Source organism: Pelophylax lessonae (assembly GCF_965119305.1).
Source record: "Pelophylax lessonae genome assembly, chromosome: 8".
Classification (NCBI taxonomy): Eukaryota; Metazoa; Chordata; class Amphibia; order Anura; family Ranidae; genus Pelophylax; species Pelophylax lessonae.
In genome coordinates, this window is record NC_138775.1 from 189,028,299 (window position 1) to 189,049,308 (window position 21,010).

The 21,010-nt window shown below is 40.8% G+C and overlaps 1 protein-coding gene across 2 annotated transcripts in view; it reads left to right on the top strand.

Moving 5' to 3' along the window:
• Positions 1 to 21,010, top strand: part of LOC309561204 (uncharacterized protein) — a 160,979-nt gene that overhangs the window by 72,238 nt on the left and 67,731 nt on the right. For both annotated transcript variants that reach the window (XM_082264969.1, XM_082264970.1), the window contains exon 3: positions 3,461 to 4,401. In XM_082264969.1, the coding sequence (XP_082121095.1) occupies positions 3,461 to 4,401 (941 nt within the window). The remainder of the gene's footprint in view (positions 1 to 3,460; positions 4,402 to 21,010) is intronic.

Consider the following 21,010-nt stretch of genomic DNA (forward strand, 5'->3'; position numbering starts at 1 on the left):
AATGTGTAGGAAAACAGTACAAATGCACAACTTGTTGTGGCTGCTGAAGCATAATAAGATACATCTGAAATCTTAAAGATGAATTCCAGAAATCCAAGTATGGAATTTACTGAAGTGGACCCCGCTACTCCAGTGATCTCCCCTTGCTTTTGCATCCCATGCCTATTGTCTAGCCTGATGCATTCTGAAAATAGGAGATCAGCCGCTCAGCACATCTGCCATTCACAGAATGCTTGGCATTTTCTAAATGAATACAAAACATACTCTATTTGGATAAGGTGGAAAGTGTGACATCACCTCCCCACCAATCCACCTCTTCCAATCAGAGAACACTTTGCATTTATTTGAAGAGTGAATGCTAAATATACCATATGTACTATACTTTAAATTATTATATTTTGGGTTTTATATTTTATACCATAAGTAATTTAGTTAAAAATTGTCAGCATCAACAGTTCAACAGTTTTTTGGGGGAATAATAACTTCACTTGTTGTGATGAATTTTAAGCATTTTCACTTTAAAGCAGTTTTATGTATGAAATTCATAATTATAATAACGCTGCGACATACTACAAGCAGTGCCATATTACCAAATAGGCAGAGAAGACACCGACGTATGAGCCCCATGCTGTTTAAGGACCTTGCAACAACAGATCAAAATATTATTGATTTGATCTTGAAAGAAAATTACAAGGAAGCTTTCTTAAATTGTTTACAAAAGATAAAAAAATAAATAATCAACTCAGGGAAACGAATGGCCTGAATACACGATAAGAAAATCGGCCGAAAATTTCCGTTCAGCGAGCAATCGGCTGATATTCTACTCGTTAATGCCCAGCCATCAATGAGCGGTATCGATTTGTGAACGAAAAATACCGTTTGAAAAACCCGAAAAATTCTGTCGTTTCGTTTGCGAATGAACGATATTCTATACGTTGGTGTTGAGGTCGTCCATTTGAAATCTGTATAACCTCATCACTCATGCCCGGAATTTTTTTTCGATTCGACTGTTTCGATTCGACTGTTTCGATGGTCGGCGGGCAACGGTCGGCAGATATTCGGACCGTGTATGTTGGCAATGTTTTCCACCAACAAATATTTTTTCAAAAGTCGGTGGTCGAATGATCGGGCGATATTTTAATCGTGTATTCAGGCCATTAAACTTTACATTTAAGGGTAAGTTCACCTTTTTAAAAAAGAATAAATGCACATCATTTTTCAGTTTAAAAAGAAATGTGCATTTATTATTTTTTTATTGGGAGCCTGGAAAGCATTGTACCCACGATCAGCAGGTGGTGGGTGCAATACAGGGCTCTTGCAGACTTTATGTGTAAGCTGTTTGGTCGTACATCGTACCGCCAAGCAGTTATGCACTAACAGGATGCATCAATGAACTACCACAGTGCTCAACAGCGCCGTGGCAATGTTGTCACTGCCTTTTATGGTGTTGGGTGGAGGTCTGCATTGAACTGGCGCTAGTTTGGTTGCCATTTTTTTTCATACTGTTTTGTATTGTCCTTTTACGGAATATTGTTCAAATAAAGTAATGTTTCTTGGTCAAACTACTTTAATCCATTATAGTGCCTCTTTTTCAGGTCTTTCCCTGGTTTACTTTTAGTTAATATAAGTGTTAGAAGATGGGTGGATTAGCTATTGAAGCTTTAGGGAGGGAACCAGAAGTAAGCTAAAATCCTTATGTTAAAATACACTGATATTCTTTTTTTTACACTTCCATAACAAAAACAACAAATTTCTGGCCCTTCACAGTGTAGTACATGTGGTGCCCAGATCAGTTTTACTGAAAAATTGCAAATCGGCTGACAAAAAATTGTATCAAGCTTGTGGCTGGAGCTGCAGCTGGGGCCATAGGCTTGTTTTAACCTCTCTAAATCCAGGCCATTTATATATGGCCCATGGGCAGCAAGCTGTTAAACAATAGCTGCCATAGCTATTCAGACTAACTGTTGCTCCCAAGATCTTACTCCATTGAAGCCATTGGTTCATAATTGGTATGGGCATCAGATAAATGAAATAGATTTCTACAAGTTGGATTATTGAATGTACATTTTAGGCCATAAAATGATGATTCTGAAAGCACATGTAGCTACCGGATTAGAGAGGTATTTTCATGCCTACATCTTCTATCATTAAAGCTGAATTTTAAGCAGGCACAAAAGACAAATTAATGCAGCTTTGTGTTCAATAATACACCATTAAAGATATTTTTTATATATGCAACACATTTAAGTACTTCAATTTGACCTAGTATCAGCCTCTTCCAATTCCCAATACAACAGAGCTCTGGAGAGGGATAAGTAACAAAAGGAGGCAGTCAGTAGCTTATGTGCAAACATGAAACATATTGATAGGAAGAGAGTACAGAGTAACAGAGACATGAGCTCATCAGTGTGCTACTTCTCCTTTCACTGTCCAGTCACATTATGGGGAAGGGCAGGACCTATAAGTGTAACTTAAAGTGTTACTATACCCAGTAATATAAAAAAATGTTCATCAGCCCCCCGCACTGCCCGAAGCTTATATAACATCTTTGTACATTAAAATACTGCAGCTATATACTGATACTGATCTGTATCATGTGGTCTCTCCAGGGTCCACCCAAGTCCGGAGTGTTCATGTAGGAGGAGATTTTACTGCCTCTTGAAATCCTCTACAGCCTGTGTCCCCATGCTTTTATGGGAGGCGGATCATCCATCAATCAAGATGTGACATCCCACCCACGTGTTCTTTTTTAGTTACTGGGCGTGGAGGAGGAGGGAGGGACTGGGCTGTCATTTAGGATCTGTATACACGCCCACATGTGTGATAGTAATACCATGTGACCTGAATAGCTCAGCTCAAACCAGGAAGCTTTGTTTCCAGCAATAGAGACCAAACTGAGCATGTGCAGCTGAACTACACTTACTGTGTCTTATCTGAACTTGCCCAGAGTGAACTTGAAGGAGGGACGGGATCTGTGCATACAGGATCACACAGCCTTTTTACACCATGCAGAGGATTATTTCACTTAAGTTACACAGTAAGTATAACAAGCCTGCTATTCTGCATCTATAGACAGATTTTACTGTTGGGGGTTTAGTAACACTTTAACTGCTTCAGAGATTTAAAAAATCAAGTCTTCTGCTCTGCCACATAAGACCATGCTGTGTGGCAGAGTTTTGTAGTACTCAAAACTGAAAGGACAGCAATACAAATCATTTTGCAGATAAACCACTTCCACGTATCTTTATGTTCTCTGTGTATTTTGGTGTTAAGCTTAAAATGGGGAATATATGGATTTGTGATGAGAGCGATGGAATATACTTCTGTCTTAAGAAGAAAGTGATTTGCTTATGAAAAAACAGGCATTTGCCACTATCATAACTAGTAGAGTAGATATAAATAGTTTTTTTGTTTACAAACCCTATCTGAAACATTTTTTTCTTTGCATGGATGTTTTAAGAAGACGAAGACCTAACACTTGGTTCCTTTACACGGAAGTGCAAGTATCTGACTAGAGACAACCTTGTGATATCTCCTACTTTATATCTCAGGACATCAGAATCCAAGCGTAAAAAGGATCCTAGTTGTCTCCCTTACCCTGTCATGTCTGATATTCCTTCAGAATCAAAATCCATCAAACAACCAGAAGACAAGCCTAAAATATTCAGCAGTTTGTCTGGGCCTTCCGTAATAAAATATTCTACAGCAAATAAGGATGGTGTTAAAGGTAATGAGAAAGGAAGTAGGGTAAGAAGACTAATATGCATTACAGACAGCATACCAAGTAGACATACGTTGGATCAAACAACTAGCACAGACGAAAAGAATAACGTGTCTGCAGATCAAGGTCACAGGAGTGAAAATGTTATCACAACCCAACAGGGTTCCAATCCATGCATTCTGCAATATAAGAAGGATACTATGAGTGAAACCATAGGCTTAAGTCATGATGACGTCATGATTGAAAACTACAAAGATGCTATAGCTAAACTCAGAGGCCAAACCGCATGGAAGTCATTTTCCAGTCCTTCCGAAAACCTGATAAAATCTTCTTTCCATGGTCACATCCAGACTTGTATTTTACAACTTTCTAATAGAAGTCCTGTGCAACCCATGAAGCTTATCACCTGTAGTGACAATAGTTCATTTCTGAAGAGTTCCAGTGGAAAGATCAAAATTTTTGAAGGACGAACTCAGAGGATTCAGGCAGGACATCATCACAGTTCTTTTCCTGCTAGTCCTGTTATTTCAGTGAATAAAAACAACAGATTAGATGCAGAAAAGTTTGTCTGGTGCCAAAACACTCAGGAGATTTCTAGAACGTGGGCATGCGATGACAAAACAGGTCTTGTCAAGATATCCCCTCTGTCACCAGGAAAAGAAAATGCCATAGACACACAGGTGAGTCAAAAAACATTTCCTTTTTTAAATGCATGCATATAATCTTATATATGTAGAAATCCTGAGTCTCTCATTCCTCATTGGATGAGGCAGCAGTGGGAGCCATTGGCTTCTGCTACTGTCAATCACAGCCAGTGAGCCAATGAGGAGAGAGCGGGGGCGGGACTGAGCCACAGCTCTGTATGTCTTATGGATGCAAAGTGCAGGGCTCGGAAGCAAGTGGCTTGACACTGGGGACACTGGCTGAAGAGGAGGAGCCAGGAGTGCTGGCAGGAGACCCAAAAAGAGAAGCATCAGGGCTGTTCTGTGCAAAACTACTGTACAGAGCAGGTAAGTATGACAGGTTTGTTACATATATTTTTAAAGTGAACATTTTATGTAAAGGGGCGAAATACATCTATGGAGTTCTCTACAGGTGGAGACCAGGAGCTGAAGCCATCTTTCACCCATTCCATTCAAATTTATTCAACAGGGACTCAGTATCTGTGTGCAGATGGTCATCATTTAGTTGAAATCTACTGGAGCCTGTTAATCTGATCCTGTCTGTCTTGCACCAATCTATCCACATGCTGATCCCACTGACACAGGTTTAGGGGACATTTATGTGGTACTATTTTCACTGTTTTGGGCTACACTTTTATCACTTTGTTGATATGCGATCGCAACTGGGGGTGTCCTTAAATTTTAATTGACATCCTCTGCATATCGCATATGGCAGTGTGAACTGCCAGGGGTGCGGATGCGATGCGGCATCACGCTGCATATTCGCAGCATTCCCGCATCGCACAAATGTGAACCGGGACTTACTACTTGTTCTCACAGTCCCCGTGGGGCTGATCTTGTTTTTCAATAGGTATGTAAAGAAAGAAAAAGTAAATACACTAGGTTAATGAGAGCTCTCTCTAGTGGCAAATTTACAAATCTCTATATTCAGTAGAATAACAAAAATATGGAAAAGCAAGAATGTAAACATGTGAAATCCCTATCAAAATGGTTTTAACCACCTGCCGACCACCTACAGTATACAGTATGTACGAGATGTAAAGCCTTTATCCGGGACACAGTATGGCAGCTGAATTCAGCTACTGATTTCAGCTGAAATTCGCTGATCGGCTGTGGGCAATCTTTTACAAAAACATAGAACTCTGTGTACTGTGAACAGCAATCTGGCTGTTTCTTCTCCCTGCAAAGCAGAGAGAGAAAAACAGACAGATAGTAAAGTAAAAGCAGCACACATTACACACAGTTAGGCACACATTTAACCCCTAGTTGTTAACCCCTTCCCAGCCAATATCATTAGTACCGGGTCAGTGTACAGTATTATCACCGATCACTGAATTAGTGTCACTAGTGGTGTCAGTGTCCGTTAGTGACCCTTTGAGATAGTGTGTGTTAACCACTTTACCACCGGAGGATTTGCTGTCTTACGTCTGGGCCACTTTTTGCGATTTGGCACTGTGCGACTTTAACTGACAATTGCGCGGTCATGCAACGCCGTACCCAAACGAAATTTACGTCCTTTTTTTCCCACAAATAGATTTTCTTTTGGTGGTATTTGATCACCTGTGCGATGTTTACTTTTTGCGCTATAACCAAAAAAAGAGCGACAATTTTGAAAAAATAATATTTTTCACATTTTTTTTATATGAAATTCCCCCCCCAAAAAATGTAAAAATCTAAATTTTTTATCATTTTAGGCCAATTTGTTTTCTGCTACATATTTTTGGTAAAAAAAATTGCAATAAGCGTATTTTGATTGGTTTGCGCAAAAGTTATTGTGTTTACTAACTAAGGGAAAGATTTCTGTCGTTTTTGGTGTTTTTTTTTTAACGAGTAATGGCGGCGATCTGCAATTTTTTTTGTGGGACTGCGACATTGCGGCAGACAGATCGGACCCTTGACTGACATTTTTGACACTTTTGGGTGTACCAGTGACATTACTACAGTAATCAGTGCTATAAATGTGCACTGTTACTGTAAAAATGACACTGGCAGGGAAGGGGTTAATTTTATTGGAGAGGGAGGGGTTAATGTATGCCTGGTGCTTACTGACATGTGTGGGGGGAGGTGACTGAGTGACACAGGGACAGATCGCAGGTTCAGCTATGCTGAACCCTGCAATCCGACACTGCCTGTCACTTAGGAGATCCGCCCGCTTTGTTTACACAAGTGGGCGGATCTCCAGACTCGATTCCCCGATGATCGTGAAACAGCAGCGGCAATTGCCGCTGCTCCTCCCCTGGCCCGACTCCCGCTGTGACTGAATACAGCGGGAGCGCCGCAGGGGGAGGGGAATTGGATATATTTTATAACAGAAAGTAGAAAAAACATTTTTTTTTACTTTTTGGTATTTTTTCCTTTTATATAATAGAAAATAAAAAAGCCAGTGGTGATCAAATACCTTCAAAAGAAAGCTATTTTTGTGTAAAAAAAAATGATTTAAATTTTATTTGCATACAGTGCTGCATAATCTCGCTATTGCCAATTCACGTAGCGCAGTGCTGAATAGCAAAAAATGCTCTGGTCATGAAGGGGGTAAAACCTTCCAGAGGTGAAGTGGTTAAAGTAAACATTTCAATAATAATAAAAATGTTAAATTAATAGAAAATATTGTATATTCTCATATAATATACTATATATTTATTTTAGGCAGTAATGCAAATTTAATTTCCTGATATAAATATGAGCACTAATGGTTCAGTATATAATAGAAAGACAAAAATGAAATGAGATTAACACGTTAACTGCACAGAATTATGAGGAATAGTGGTAAGAAGAGATAATGACAGGGGCTTATACTCTTGGTAATCGTTTTAATATAGTCATAACATGATAAATGCAGTTGAGTTTGTAAAGAAAGGCATTTTCCTCATTAGACCTAAAATAGATTGTACTTGCTGTTTAAAATATGATTTAAACATCTCAATAGATTTATGACAATGGAGTGCATAAGCTGCCATAGCAACAGTCATGTTACATCATTGTTATGCAAAATAAATAGAGTTTTTCTTTATTCAGTCATAATCTTACAAATGTTAAATATATATATACTGTATTACTAAAAATATTGGGACACCTGCCTTCACAGGCACATGAACTGTAATGGCATCCCAGTCTTAGTCCGTAGGGTTCAATATGGAGTTGGCCCACCCTTTGCAGCTATAACAGCTTCAACTCTTCTGGGAAAGCTGTCCACAAGGATTAGGAGTGTGTCTATGGGAATGTTTGACCATTCTTCCAGAATTGCATTTGTGAGGTCAGGCGCTGATGTTGAAAAGAAGGCCTGGCCTGCAGTCTCCGCTCTAATTCATCCCAAAGGTGTTGTATCTGGTTGAGGTCAGGACTTTGTGCAGGACAGTCAAGTTTCCCCACCCCAAACTCGCTCATATATGTCTTTATGGACCTTGCTTTTTGCACTGGTGCACAGTCTTGTTGGAACAGGAAGGGGCCATCCCCAAACTGTTCTCACAAAGTTGGGAGCTTGAAATTGTCCAAAATGTCTTGGTATGCTGACAACTTAAGTGTTCCCTTCACTGGAACTAAGGGGCCAAGTCCAACCCTTTAAAAACAACCCCACACCATAATTCCCCCTCCACCAAATGATTTGGACCAGTGCACAAAGCAAGGGTCCATAAAGACATGGATGAGCGAGTTTGGGGTGGAGGAACTTGACAGTCCTGGCCTCAACTCAATAGAACACCTTTGAGATGAATTACAGTGCAGACTGCGAGCCAGGCCTTCTCTCCAACATTAGTGCCTGACCTCAAAAGTGTGCTTCTGGTCAAATATTCCCATAGACAAACTCCTAAACCTTGTGGACAGCCTTCCTAGAAGAATTGAGCTGTTATAGCTGTAAAGGGTAGGCCAACCCTACAGACTAGAACTGGGATGCCATTAAAGTTCATGTGCATGTAAAGGCAGATGTCCCAATACTTTTGGTAATATAGTGTGTGTGTGTGTGTGTATATATATATATATATATAATTTATCTCTATATAGATTATATATATATATATATATATATATATATATATATATATATATATATATATATATATAATGAGGGAGAACTTTTTAACAGAGTAGTTATAATTACTGGCCTGCACCTCTTTGGCAAGCTTAAATGTTCATAAAGTATGGGCATGACTTCTATTCTATCTTGCATTCGAGCAATGCGTTCAACTACACTTTTTGAGATGTTGACTTTTTCTTACATGTTCCCCAAACTATGTCCAGGAGTCCATGGGGATGTCCACTGACAAAAAACCTGTAGAAGACAGTGGAAAGGTGGAATATCACAGCTCAGTACTACACTGTATAGAAAATTCTTAACCTCTTCCATGAAATGCTTTACGCTTTCACTATGTGTCTCCACTGTGAATGTCACGATCAGAGGTCAGGTTTGAAGACTAGTTGCTATAGCAGTAGCGGGACTACCACTGACCAGCAGAATAGTTACAAAGGGAGTCACCCTCGCAGATGACATGGGCTCACTTGAGATGTGGAGTCTAAGTACTACCCGGTGTTCACCAGAGCTCATGATGGTGGAGATGGCTACCTATTAGTACCAGGTCGCTGTTCTCAGGATTGCCCCACCAGGAGGTGAGCAAGCCGGGGTCCAGAAGCGGATATGCAGGTAAGGATTAAACAGAAGCTTAGTCAGTAAAATAAGCCATAGGACAGTAATGAGTAGTTGCAGGTTGGCATCAGGCAGAAACATAGTCAGGGAACAAGCCAAGGGTTGATAATGAGTGATAGCACAAAATCGACAGTAGCAAGGAAGACGAGAGCATGGTACTGGCTGAAGAGAGCACAATAATCTGGCAAACAGGAAGTGCAGAGACATGGTTTAAAATAGGAAGTTCATGGGAGGAGCAAATAGTTCAAGGTTCAGCAGAAGTCAAGGCACAAGGCAGGGTTGTCCAATGGATCAAACAGGGTGCTGTCCAGCACCTCAGATAGCTCAGTGAGAAGAGTCATTGCCAGACACAGCAGAGGTCCCAGGCCCTGACAGTACTCCCCTTCTCCCAGGATGTCCCCTGGATGTTGTAGGGCCAGGTTTGTGAAGAAACCTTTGGTGGAATTCTCTTGTTAATCTAGGGGCATGAACGGTCTCCTCAAGCTCCCAAGAATTTTCTTCTGACCCATATCCCAAATCCCATTGAACCAGATATTGTAGTTTGTTCCTTTTTAAACCTAGAATCAGAAATTTACTCCATCACACCTTCTTCTTCACCCTGAAGCTCAACAGGTGTAGGGGGTGGAAAAATTCTTCCAGAAAAAGGATTTTTATGAAACGGTTTGAGTAGTGCTATGTGAAAACAGGGTGAATCTTCATCATGTCGGGAAGTTTTAAGCAAAAGGTTGATTGAGCAAAAATCTGGAAATGTCCCACAAACTTTTGGCTAAATTTTGCAGATGAAACATGGACCTTCATATTTTTGGTTGATAACCAAACTTTGTCACCCACATGAATGGTAGGAAGTGATCTGTGATTTCTATCAGCAGCCTTCTTGTAACATTTCTGAGCCTCCCTTAAAGTCTCGATTGATTTCTTCCGAATCTCCTGCAGTGTAGTTAGGTATACGTTTAATAAATATCATGTCCATATTCTATATTATATTGAATATATATAAAGAAGCAATTGCCTGCTCGGTCCCCACAGGGGGATTCCCTCACTTCCTGTCCTGGTGACATCAAGACAGGAAGTGAGAGGAAATCTACTGCAATTATATAATCCTGTTAGATGCTCTAGTTATGTATAAAACAAATGTATATATAAAGCCAGCCCATGCTGACTAAATTATGGAAAATCCCATTCAGTTTTTCCCCCCATCTGTGTCCCATGCATTGCAGGAAAAAAAATGTGCTTAATTCATTGTGCATTCATTGTGTTCTCCTGGTTTAGGGGAGGGGGAAGCCACAGTGATTACACTGTGATTATTGCTAGCGGCTATAATAATCCTATGTAAAATCTGAGAGGCTGGTTGTACCAAAGTTACATAAAGCCAAGACTCAAGACTCAAACTGTCTATGGCTCATCTTATCTGCACTCTAGTTGCAGTCTTCACACATGAGTCCGATCCAGTTTTTCTCAGCAGGGGATATGCTGGCGTGCTCCCACCCCCACTCGGCAGCGGGGACTCCGATTCACGGGGAAGGCGGCTCCGATTGCCGCCTGACACCCGCAATCACTCCCCACTGAGAGAGAAGAACGGTCAGCTGTTGTAAACACAGTTGACGGTTCTTCTCTCTGAAATGATCACAGAGTGCCTGTGATCTTTCTATATAGGATCACAGGTCTCTATGATCATTTCATAAGCCCCGTCCCCATACAGTTAGAATCACTCCCCTAGGCTCACATTTAACCCATTGATCACCCACAGTGTTAACCCCTTCACTGCTAACGTCATTATTACAGTAACAGTGCATATTTTTAGCACTGATTACTGTAGTAATATCACTGGTCCCCCCAAAAGTGTAAAAAATGTAAGTTAGGGGTCCGATCTGTCCGTCGCAATGTTGCAGTCCCGCAAAAAATCGCAGATCGCCACCATTATTAGTAAAAAAAAAAAAAAAGAATAAAAATGACATAAATCTTTCCCGTAGTTAGTAGACGTGATAACTTTTGTGCAAACCAATCAAAATACGCTTATTGCAAATTTTTTTACCAAAAATATGTAGCAGAAAACAAATTGTCCTAAAATGTTAAAACATTTTGATTTTTACATTTTTTTGGGGGGAATGTTATATAGCAGAATGTGAAAAATATGTTTTTTTTTAGGATTGTCGCTTTTTTTGTTTATAGTGCACAAAATAAAAATCGCACAGGTGATCAAATACCACCAAAAGAAAGCTCTATTTATGAGAAAAAAGGACATCAATTTTATTTGGGCACAGCGTCGCACGACCGCGCAATTGTCCATTAAAGTAACGCAGTGCCGAATCGCAAAATATAGCCTGGTTATTAAGGAGGAAAATCTTCCAGGCCAGAACTGTTTAATAATAATAAAAATTATGAAAAATTTAATTAATTATTAAATAATGAATAACAGTCACTGTAATGCTAGCCATATTCCTGCCCTTTTAACATGGTAACATAAGCTGACACCTATGGTGCTCATGTGTAAAGTTACTTTCACCCTGCTAAAAGGACAGCAATAGGGTTGGCAATACAGTGACTGTTATTATCAGGGGGCAGAAGGCACAGGCTATGCACTGTAAAATCTAGCAGCTTCAGGGAAACACTCTTTTTTCCCCCCTCTCTTACCTCGATCTCTGCAGCAGCTTGTTTGCAGAGGAATTCCGTCCCACCAGCACAGGAAGTGGCTGTGTTGTGATAGACAGTGTACCTTGTGTACCCATTGGCTAAAGAAGCAGTGGGAGGTGGAGTAGCCCGCCTTTTGCTGCCTCCTCAGCCAATAGGTTAGCTGAAATTGTCTAAAGTCCCTCCCCCATAACATCTCCAGAGTCCTAGCCCTGCTAGCTAGCTTACTATGCTATGTATGCTATGCGGTCGGGAGGGCCGGATTAACAGACAGGACCAGCAGCCTCCAGCTCCTCTCTCTTGCACACTTCCTGGTTGCCTAGGCCTGGGCCCTTTGGGATGCTTGGGCCCCGTACATGTGTATCACCTTTATCCCTCTCACGGCGGCCCTGCTAATACTGCACAGATGAACAAAACGTTGGGAGAGTGGAAGGGGGCAAAGGGAAGAAAGACTTTTATGAATGTTATTACTTACTGTGTGTAGGATTAAAGCGGAGCTTCACCCAAAAAGGTAAGCTTCACTTGTTCGCGCACTCCAGCGCTACATTTGGCATTTTTTGGGGGGGGAGCGGGTACCTGGTTTTGACAGGTACCCACTCCCACTTCGGGGTAAGATCACACACAGTGATTTACGATGTATCCGGGCCCTCCTCCTTCCCCCCGCTGCTTTCTAGGACCTGTGTGTGGGACCTGTGTGTGTCGCACATGCGCAGTAGGAAACCGGCTGCCTGAGGGCTTCGCTGCCAGTTTCTCCTACTTGCCTATGGACGAATCGGCTTAGGGTGCTTACATCGCAGGTTCCTGCGACAGGTAAGGGTTCTGGTAAGTATTTGTAGCTGCTAACTTCACGTTTTATTTTTTCAGGCAGAGCTCCACTTTAAGTAATCCTGTCGCCACAGAGCCACTTGTTAAGAAAGCTGTAAAAATAGAGGCTATATAGTTACCTTTCTGGTAAATTCCTGGTCAATCCTGGGGCAAATTCTTCCGGTCCAAAAGTGGTTAAGCTTTGACAATGAAACCCGAAAGCTGGTTGGTTTCTATGTCGAGATGCACCAGATTTTGCACTCCAGTTTTAGTAAATCAAACTCACTGTTTTTTTCATCAAAGATATAGAATGTATTTTGGCCCAAATCTATGAAGAAAAAATATGTATTTTCAGAGGCCAGTGTTGGTCATGTAACCTAAAAAAAGTAATTAGTTATAGTTACTAGTTACTTCTCCCAAAAAGTAACTGAGTTAGTGACTGAGTTACATCAGTAAAAAAGTAACTAATTACCAAGGAAAGTAACTATTGCGTTACTTTAATAAAATAATCAAATATGTCAAATAACTTATATGCCCCTTGTATGCGTGGTATTTGGTTAGTGGTACCTGCGTGGTATTTGCTGAGTGGTACCTGAGTGGTATTTGCTGAGAGTGGCACTGTGGTACCTGCGTGGTACACTGCCGGTGCATAGGGTGGGTGGGTAGGTGTATGTGGGGGTCAGTGGGTGTATAGGGTGGGTGGGTAGGTGTATATAGGGGTTAGTGAGTGTATAGGGTGGGTGGGTAGGTGTATATAGAGGTCAGTGGGTGTATAGGGCGGGTCGGTAGGTGTATATAGGGGTCAGTGGGTGTATAGGGTGGGTAGGTGGTGGTGGATGGTGATGGTGTGGCGCACTGTGGGGGTCTGAGTCCTGAGTCCTCCTGTCTTGACTGTCTGTGACTGAGTTTTGTTTTTTTTGTTGTTTTTTGGTACCTGTTGTGCTTCTGCTGCAGTGCTGCCTGGCTGCTGGTGGTGGTGGCTGGCTGCTGGTGGTGGTGGCTGGCTGGTGGTGGTGGTGGTAGTGGTGGCTGGTGGCTGGTGGTGGTGTGTGGCCTGCCCAGGCACACTGGGGTTCATCTGGCTCCGTACCTCCTCTTCCAGGCCTGTGCTGCTGCCTCTCTCTCTCATCGACTGAGGCCAGTGCTGCAGACAGCACCGGACTCGGTCACAGAGGAGAGGAGGAATTTCACTACTGCCATCTAGTGGCAATAGATGTAATTGCGGTAACGTGGCCGAAGTTCAATTTCAACAGCATTACCTTGAGGGGACGAGTATTCAGTTAGATTACTTGTTACCCTCTAAAGTAACGGTGTTAAGTAACTTCTATCACTGTTTATAACAGAAACTAAGAAAAAGTTTTTTTTTCCATAATGTTTTTTTTTTTTTTATAATATAAAAAGTGGTGATTAAATACTACCAAATGAGAGCTGTATCTGTCTAAAAAAAAATTATGAAGAAAACATATTTATTTGCATAGTTTTATAACAGAAGCTAAGAAAAAGCATGTTTTTTTCTAAATGTTTTTTTTTTCTTTTATATATTAAAAAAGTGGTGATGAAATATTACCAAATGGCTGCATCTGCCAAAAAAAATCATGAAGAAAAAATATTTATTTGCAAAGTGTTATAACAGAGACTAGAAAAAAGCATGTTTTTTTCTAATAGTTTCTTTTTTTTTTTTTTTTTTATATATATATTTAAAAAAAAAAGTGGCTATTAAATACTACTATGAGAGCTGTATCTGTCTATAAAAAAAAAAAAAAAAAAAAATTATTTACATGAACATTATGGGTACAGTGTTGCATTCAAAGTGTAACAGCACTAACAAAAAAGGGCCTGAACTTGAAGGGCATTAAATAGTCTGGTCTTCAAGTGGTTAAACCCTTTTTTTTCTTTGTATATGTCAGTGCTGCTGCAGCATTTTCTGTACATCATAGAGATGTGCTCCATTCACAGACAGGGTTAGGCCCCCCCACCAGCACTACCTCCCTTGGCATGTTATTTAAAGGAATTAGGCATTCTTAATGTTTCATTTTAATAATAAAAATCACACCCTTCCTGTCTGAATATAATTTTTTTTAAATTTATTTTTATTTTTTTGCATTGGTACAGGTTCAGCAGCATCCAAAATTCCTTAAAGTCTGCCGAACAAAGCTTAAACCAGTGGGCGGCAAACAAACCCCCCCAAGGTCTGCACTCATCCCTCCACGGTCGCAGCACCGTAGCTTCTCCTCCCGGCCAACCCGATCCGCCTCCTGTCTTAATTGGCCAAGAGGAAAAGCCAGAAGACAATAGCAAATATTGATTCGCTAGTGTCAGAAGTGGGTGGGTTCAGGGCGCAGTACTCTGCGCCCGAGCCCAACCTTTTTCAAGCCAAATAGAGCCTCAGGCTCTAATTATGTGGCTTAAAAAAAAAAAAAAACCTCATAGCCTGCGGTGACACTGCCAACAGTTGCTTACAACAGGATTGAAGGAGATGAGCGCTTTTATTTTTAGTTTTATAGCATTTAGTGATTCCTGGGAAATAGGGCAGTTTATAAAACAGCTGACCTGCTCTTGCCAAATTCCTGCCATTTCACTTCCAGTTCCAGGTCCTGACTTCTCTTTTTGGTGATTTTCATGATGAATTATTTTACTTTTTAGCTGGATACACACTATACAACTTTTGTTGGTAGATTTCCTTTAGATAAAAGCCCCGCACACACGTAGCGATTGTCGGCCGAACGATCGGCCGTCTTTTGTCCGGTGCTGTCCTGAAAAGTGCTAAAGATTGCACACGAATTTTGTCGGCCAACAACAGCCGACTGCAGAAGTGATGTCATGTGATGGTTAACTTTCTGTGTGTTTTTTCTTCTCTGAGCATGCCCAGTCTTGCTCATCTGCTGTTTGTCGGCTGAATTCTGTACTGACTGAGGAACAATCGGCCGTTCTGGTGTTGGCCAACAAAAATTTTAAAGCCTGCACACCAGATTCTGTTCGGCCGAAAAGTCGCAGTCGGTTGTCGGAAGCATCATACTAACAAGCCGACAATCGGCCGATCGGACGTTGGCCGAATATTTACGGCCGACAATCACTACGTGTGTACGGGGCTTTACCTTCAATTATGTAGTGCAAGGGCCTGCCTGATTTCATAGAAATAGAAAATGTTTACGTCTGATCTCATATTATGTAATTTTGGTAAATCTAAAGGAAAAAAAAATTAAGAAAATTATATAGTGTGTATCCAGCTTTAGGCTCAGAATAGTGAGTGGGTACATTTATTAATTACATTTTTTGCTTGAATGAATCTGAAGTGTTCAACCTTTCTGAACTTTTAATTATATTGCTAGGAAAGGGTAACTACTTTATTTTTCTATTTTTTTCTTCTTTTTTTTTTATCTTGACTATGTAAGTGATGTTAGGATAAAGTTTATAAATAAACAAAATATATTATGTTGCACAAATGTTGGGCTACAGGCTCAGTGTCAGTAACGGCACAAATTGACTGCTTCTACTGCTTGTAGTGGTTAGTCATCCATTCGTATTCTATAAGAAGCAAAGGTATTGTACCTGCTAATAGAAAAATGAAGAACAGTACATGAATTTATGCATGGCTACTTACATATTCAGATTGCTTCTCACACTGGGCTCCTCCGAGAATATTTCTCCAAGATGTCATTTCTGTTTCTGTAAATGTGTGGCAGAAATGTGTACTGTACACTTACTTACATGACATGCTTGACCAAGATTTGCCTGAAATCGCATGATTTCAAAGCTGAATCTCAGTGCGACTTTGAAGACATCTGAGCGGCTTCATGCACAGATGTCTATTTACCGCTTGCCTGCCAGCCGCCGTAGTTTTACGGCGGTAGGTCAGCTCTGTCCCGCGAAACAATGTACCTGTACATCGCTTTGCAGGACTGCTAGCTCGTGCCCATTCGCCACAGTGGAAGCTATCCCTCCCCGAGGAGACAGAATGGCGGTCTGCCATTGTAAACACCTGTGTTCCTCTTATTTAGGAACACAGGTCTCTGTGCTCATGCAGCAAGCACATCCCCCCACAGTTAGAAAGTACCCCCTAGGGACACATTTAACACTTTGATTGCCCCACTTATGTTATCCCTTCCCTGAGAGTGTCATTAGTACAGTAACAATGCATATTTTTAGCACTGATTACTGTAGTAATGTCACTGGTCCCCCCAAAAGTGTCAGGGGTCCGATCTGTCCGCTGCAATGTCTCAGTCCCACTAAAAATCGCTGATCGCCGCCATTATTAGTAAAAATAAATAAATAAAAATGACATCAATCTTTCCTCTAGTTTGTAGACGCGGTACCTTTTGCGCAAACCAATCAATATACACTTATTGGGTTTTCTTTTACTAAAAATATGTAGCAGAATACAAATTAGCCTAAAATGATGAAAAAAAAATTAGATTTTCTAATTTTTTCTGTTGGGAATGTTATATAGCAGAAAGTAAAAAATATTGTTTTTTTTTTTTTTTTCTAGAATTGTTGCTATTTTTTTTGTTTATAAAGCCAAAAATAGAAATCGCACAGGTGATCAAATACAACCAAAAGAAGGGGGGAAAAAAAGGACGTACATTTTTTTAAGGTACATCGTCGTAGGACCACGCAATTGTCAGTTAAAATCATGCAGTGCTGTATCGCAAAAAATGGCCTGGTCATTAAGGGGGTAAATCCTTCTGGTCCCGAAGTGTTAAAGTCGCACCCGAAATTGCCAAAATCAGTCCATGCACTACTTTTTAACTTTAACACCGGAAGATTTTGCTGCTCAATGACCAGGCCGCTTTTTTCAACTTGGCACTGCGGGACTTTAACTGACAATTGCGTGGTCATGCTTTTTTTCCCACAAACAGAGCTTTTTTTTGGTGGTATTTGATCACCTCTGCGCTTTTTATTTTTTGCGATATTAATAAAAAAAGAGCGAAAATTGTGCGAAAAATTGATATTTTCTACTTTGACAGTTAAAAAATATCTGATATATTCAATTTTTGTCATATATTTAGGCCAAAATGTATTTAGCTACATGTAGCCATATTTTGCGATTCGGAACTGCGTTATTTTAACGGACCATTGCGCTGTAGTGTGACACTGTACCCAAACAAAATTTACGTCTTTTTTCCCCAGAAATAGAGCTTTCTTTTGGTGGTATTTGATCACCTGTGCAATTTTTAATTTTTGTGCTATAAACAAAAAAAGAGCGACAATTTTGAAAAGAAAACAATATTTTTCACATTCTGATATATAACATTCCCAAAAAATGTAAAAATCAAAATTTTTTAACATTTAAGGCCAATTTGTTTTCTGCTACATATTTTTGGTAAAAAAAATTGCAATAAGCATATTTTGATTGGTTTACGCAAAAGTTATTGCTTTAACTAACTACGGGAAAGATTTATGTCATTTTTATTGTTTTTTTTTTTTACTAGTAATGGCGGCGATCTGCGATTTATTGCCGGACTGCGACATTGCGGCGGACAGATCGGACCCCTAACTGACATTTTTGACACTTTTGGTGGGACCAATGACATTACTACAGTAATTAGTGATAAAAATATGCACTGTTACTGTAATAATGACAATGGCAGGGAAGGGGTTAACACTGTTGGTGATCAAGGGGTTAAATGTATGCCTCATGCTTACTGACATGTGTGGGGGGTTCTGTGACACAGACACAGATCGCAGGTTCAGCTATGCTAAATCCTGTGATCTCTCCTGGTCTGTCACAGAGAAGATCCGCCTGCTTTGCTTACACAAGCAGGCGGATCTTCTCACAGTTTCCCTGACAATCAGGGAAGAGAGGCGGTGATCACCGCCACTCCTCCGGCCCACCACCCGCTGTGTCTAAACAGAGCGGGAGCAATGACACTAGGAGTCCAGCGATGTAGGTCTATGTCGCTGGAACCAGGGGAGCCGACCTGCCGCAGTAGTATCACTGAGCAGTCGGCAAGTGGTTATAATCAATGCAGCACCGCAAAGTCAGCATCGGATCAGTTTGAACACTGCTATTGCTGGCAATAGGATCTGACTTTTCATGCAATTTGACCTTTCAAATCACATGACAAATCCCTCCAATGTGAATGGGGGCTTACTCATCCTGCATGCTTCCTGTTCTGCTCTTCGGAGTAGTGGTAAAATTGCCATAGACTTCCTTGGGGGCTGGCTACTTTAATAAAAAAAAAAAGGCAAAGCAGACAGCAAGGCACAAGGTGCACGGGTATGGGCCAAGATATCAAAGTGACAGATCTTAGGAAGAATGCCATGTATTTAAACACAAATGTAACTGTGTCTATAGGATAGCTAATATGGGACTGGAGTAAAATAAACAAAGGATTGATACCAGGTAGGTTCTCCTACAGAAGTAGATTTTCTTTGGCTGGCCAGTCAACTAGGAACAAGCAATTCAGGCAAGTTCAAAGAGTATGGGCCCTCAGACCTTTTTTTAATAGTAATTTGAACAATAGAACCATATGTGTTTTCTAGAAATATCTCCAAAAATCAGATAATGCTCCACCCTCTACTTGTATAAGGCTTGCCATAGATGGTGCGATTTTCTTTCCTACAACCACAGGTTGCATTTATGAATTTGCTTAATTTCCCCATCAACACAGTCAGAGTTGATGTGTGAATTCCTCCCACAGAGCTATTGTTTTCTCCCAGAAGGAGGACAGGGGTTAGACCTCCCTGCTAAGAGAACAGTGATTATTGCTAGTGGCTGTAGATGCTGTCAATAATCGCATTAAAAATCCAACAGACTGGTTGTACACCAAGCTAATCAATTGACCAACTTGGGTACAATCAGCCTGCCCATACATGGTTCAATCTCAGCCGGTTTGAACATCTATAGCCAGTTTTAGTCTTTGCCAAGGACAGTAGATAGCTCTTCTTGCCTTGATTAGACTCCTTCATATCAAGGTTGGAAGGCAGTTGTCTTAGCTTTGGACCTATTGTTTCTTATGCCAAGGTCAGAAAAACATGTTTTTGGCTCTGTCATTGAACTTTTGTTACCTTGACCCATAAAGCTAAATATCCTACATCCTAGTTATTAATACAACTCGTTAATACAACTCGCTATATAGGTATTATCTGTGTATATAATATTTTAAATGTTTGATGTTTCATCTATAAATCAGGATAATAAAGATACTGTATATCATCTCTATACTATATTACCAAAGTATTGGGACGCCTGCCTTTACACGCACATGAACTTTAATGGCATCCCAGTCTTAGTCCATAGGGTTCAATATTGAGTTAACCCACCCTTTGCAGCTATAACAGCTTCAACTCTTCTGGGAAGGCTGTCCACAAGGTTTAGGAGTGTGTCTATGGGAATGTTTGACCATTCCTCCAAAAGCGCATTTGTGAGGTCCGGCACTGATGTTGGACAAGGAAGCTTGGCTTGCAGTCTGTGCTCTAATTTATCCCAAAGGGATTCTATAAGGTTGAGGTCAGGACTCTGTGCAGCAGGGGTTTACTGGCAACTTTTGGCCCAGGGGGCAAGTACAAACCAGAGACCCATGGTGCAGTGACTCGGCCCTCCTCCCTCTTCCTGTCCTCCTGACCTACATTCCAGGCTGAAGCTCCACTCTAGGTACTCTCTACTCACTGGCCGAATATGGGTTCCCGACCTGGCTACCAGGGGGGCAGCCTTTTTACGGGGCATCAGAGGAGCCTGGGGGGCAATTACCTTCCTGCCCCCTGGCCCAGTCCTACCCTGCTTTGCAGGACAGTCAAATTCCTCCACCCCAAATTCGCTCATATATGTCTTTATGGACCTTGCTTTGTGCACTGGTGAGCAATCATGTTGAGGCCATTCCCAAACTGGTCCCACAAAGTTGGGAGCATGAAATTGTCCGAAATGTTTTGGTATGCTGACGCCTTAAAAGTTCCTTTCACTGGAACTAAGGGGCTAAGCCCAACCCCCTGAAAAACAACCCCACACCATAATCTGCCCTCCACCAAATGATTTGGACCAGTGCACAAAACAAGGTCCATAAAGGCATGGATGAACGAGTTTGGAGTGGATGAACTTGACTGGCCTGCACAGAGTTCTGACCTTAACCCGATAGAACATCTTTGTGATGAATTAGAGCAGAGACAGTGAGCCAGGCCTTCTCTCCAACATCAGTGCCTGACCCCCTAAATGCACTTCTGGAAGAATGGTCAAACATTCCCATAGACACACTCCTAAACCTTGTGGACAGTCTTCCCAGAAGAGTTGAAGCTGTTATAGCTGCAAAGGGTGGGCCAACTCAATATTGAACCCTACAGACTAAAACTGGAACGTCATTAAAGTTCATGTACGTGTAAAGGCAGGCGTCCCAATACTTTTGGTAATATAGTGTATATTTATGATTATTGGTTATATATTGAGTGCATATTAATATAGCTATGGATTACAAAATTATGCACTGTGCATTATATATATGCAAGATTGATCAGTTTACTCCTTATTCTTAATTTTCTATATTACCTTACTGTTATAAAGAGGTATATTCAGAATGTATCTTGTGTGCTAAAAATTATGCAAAACTA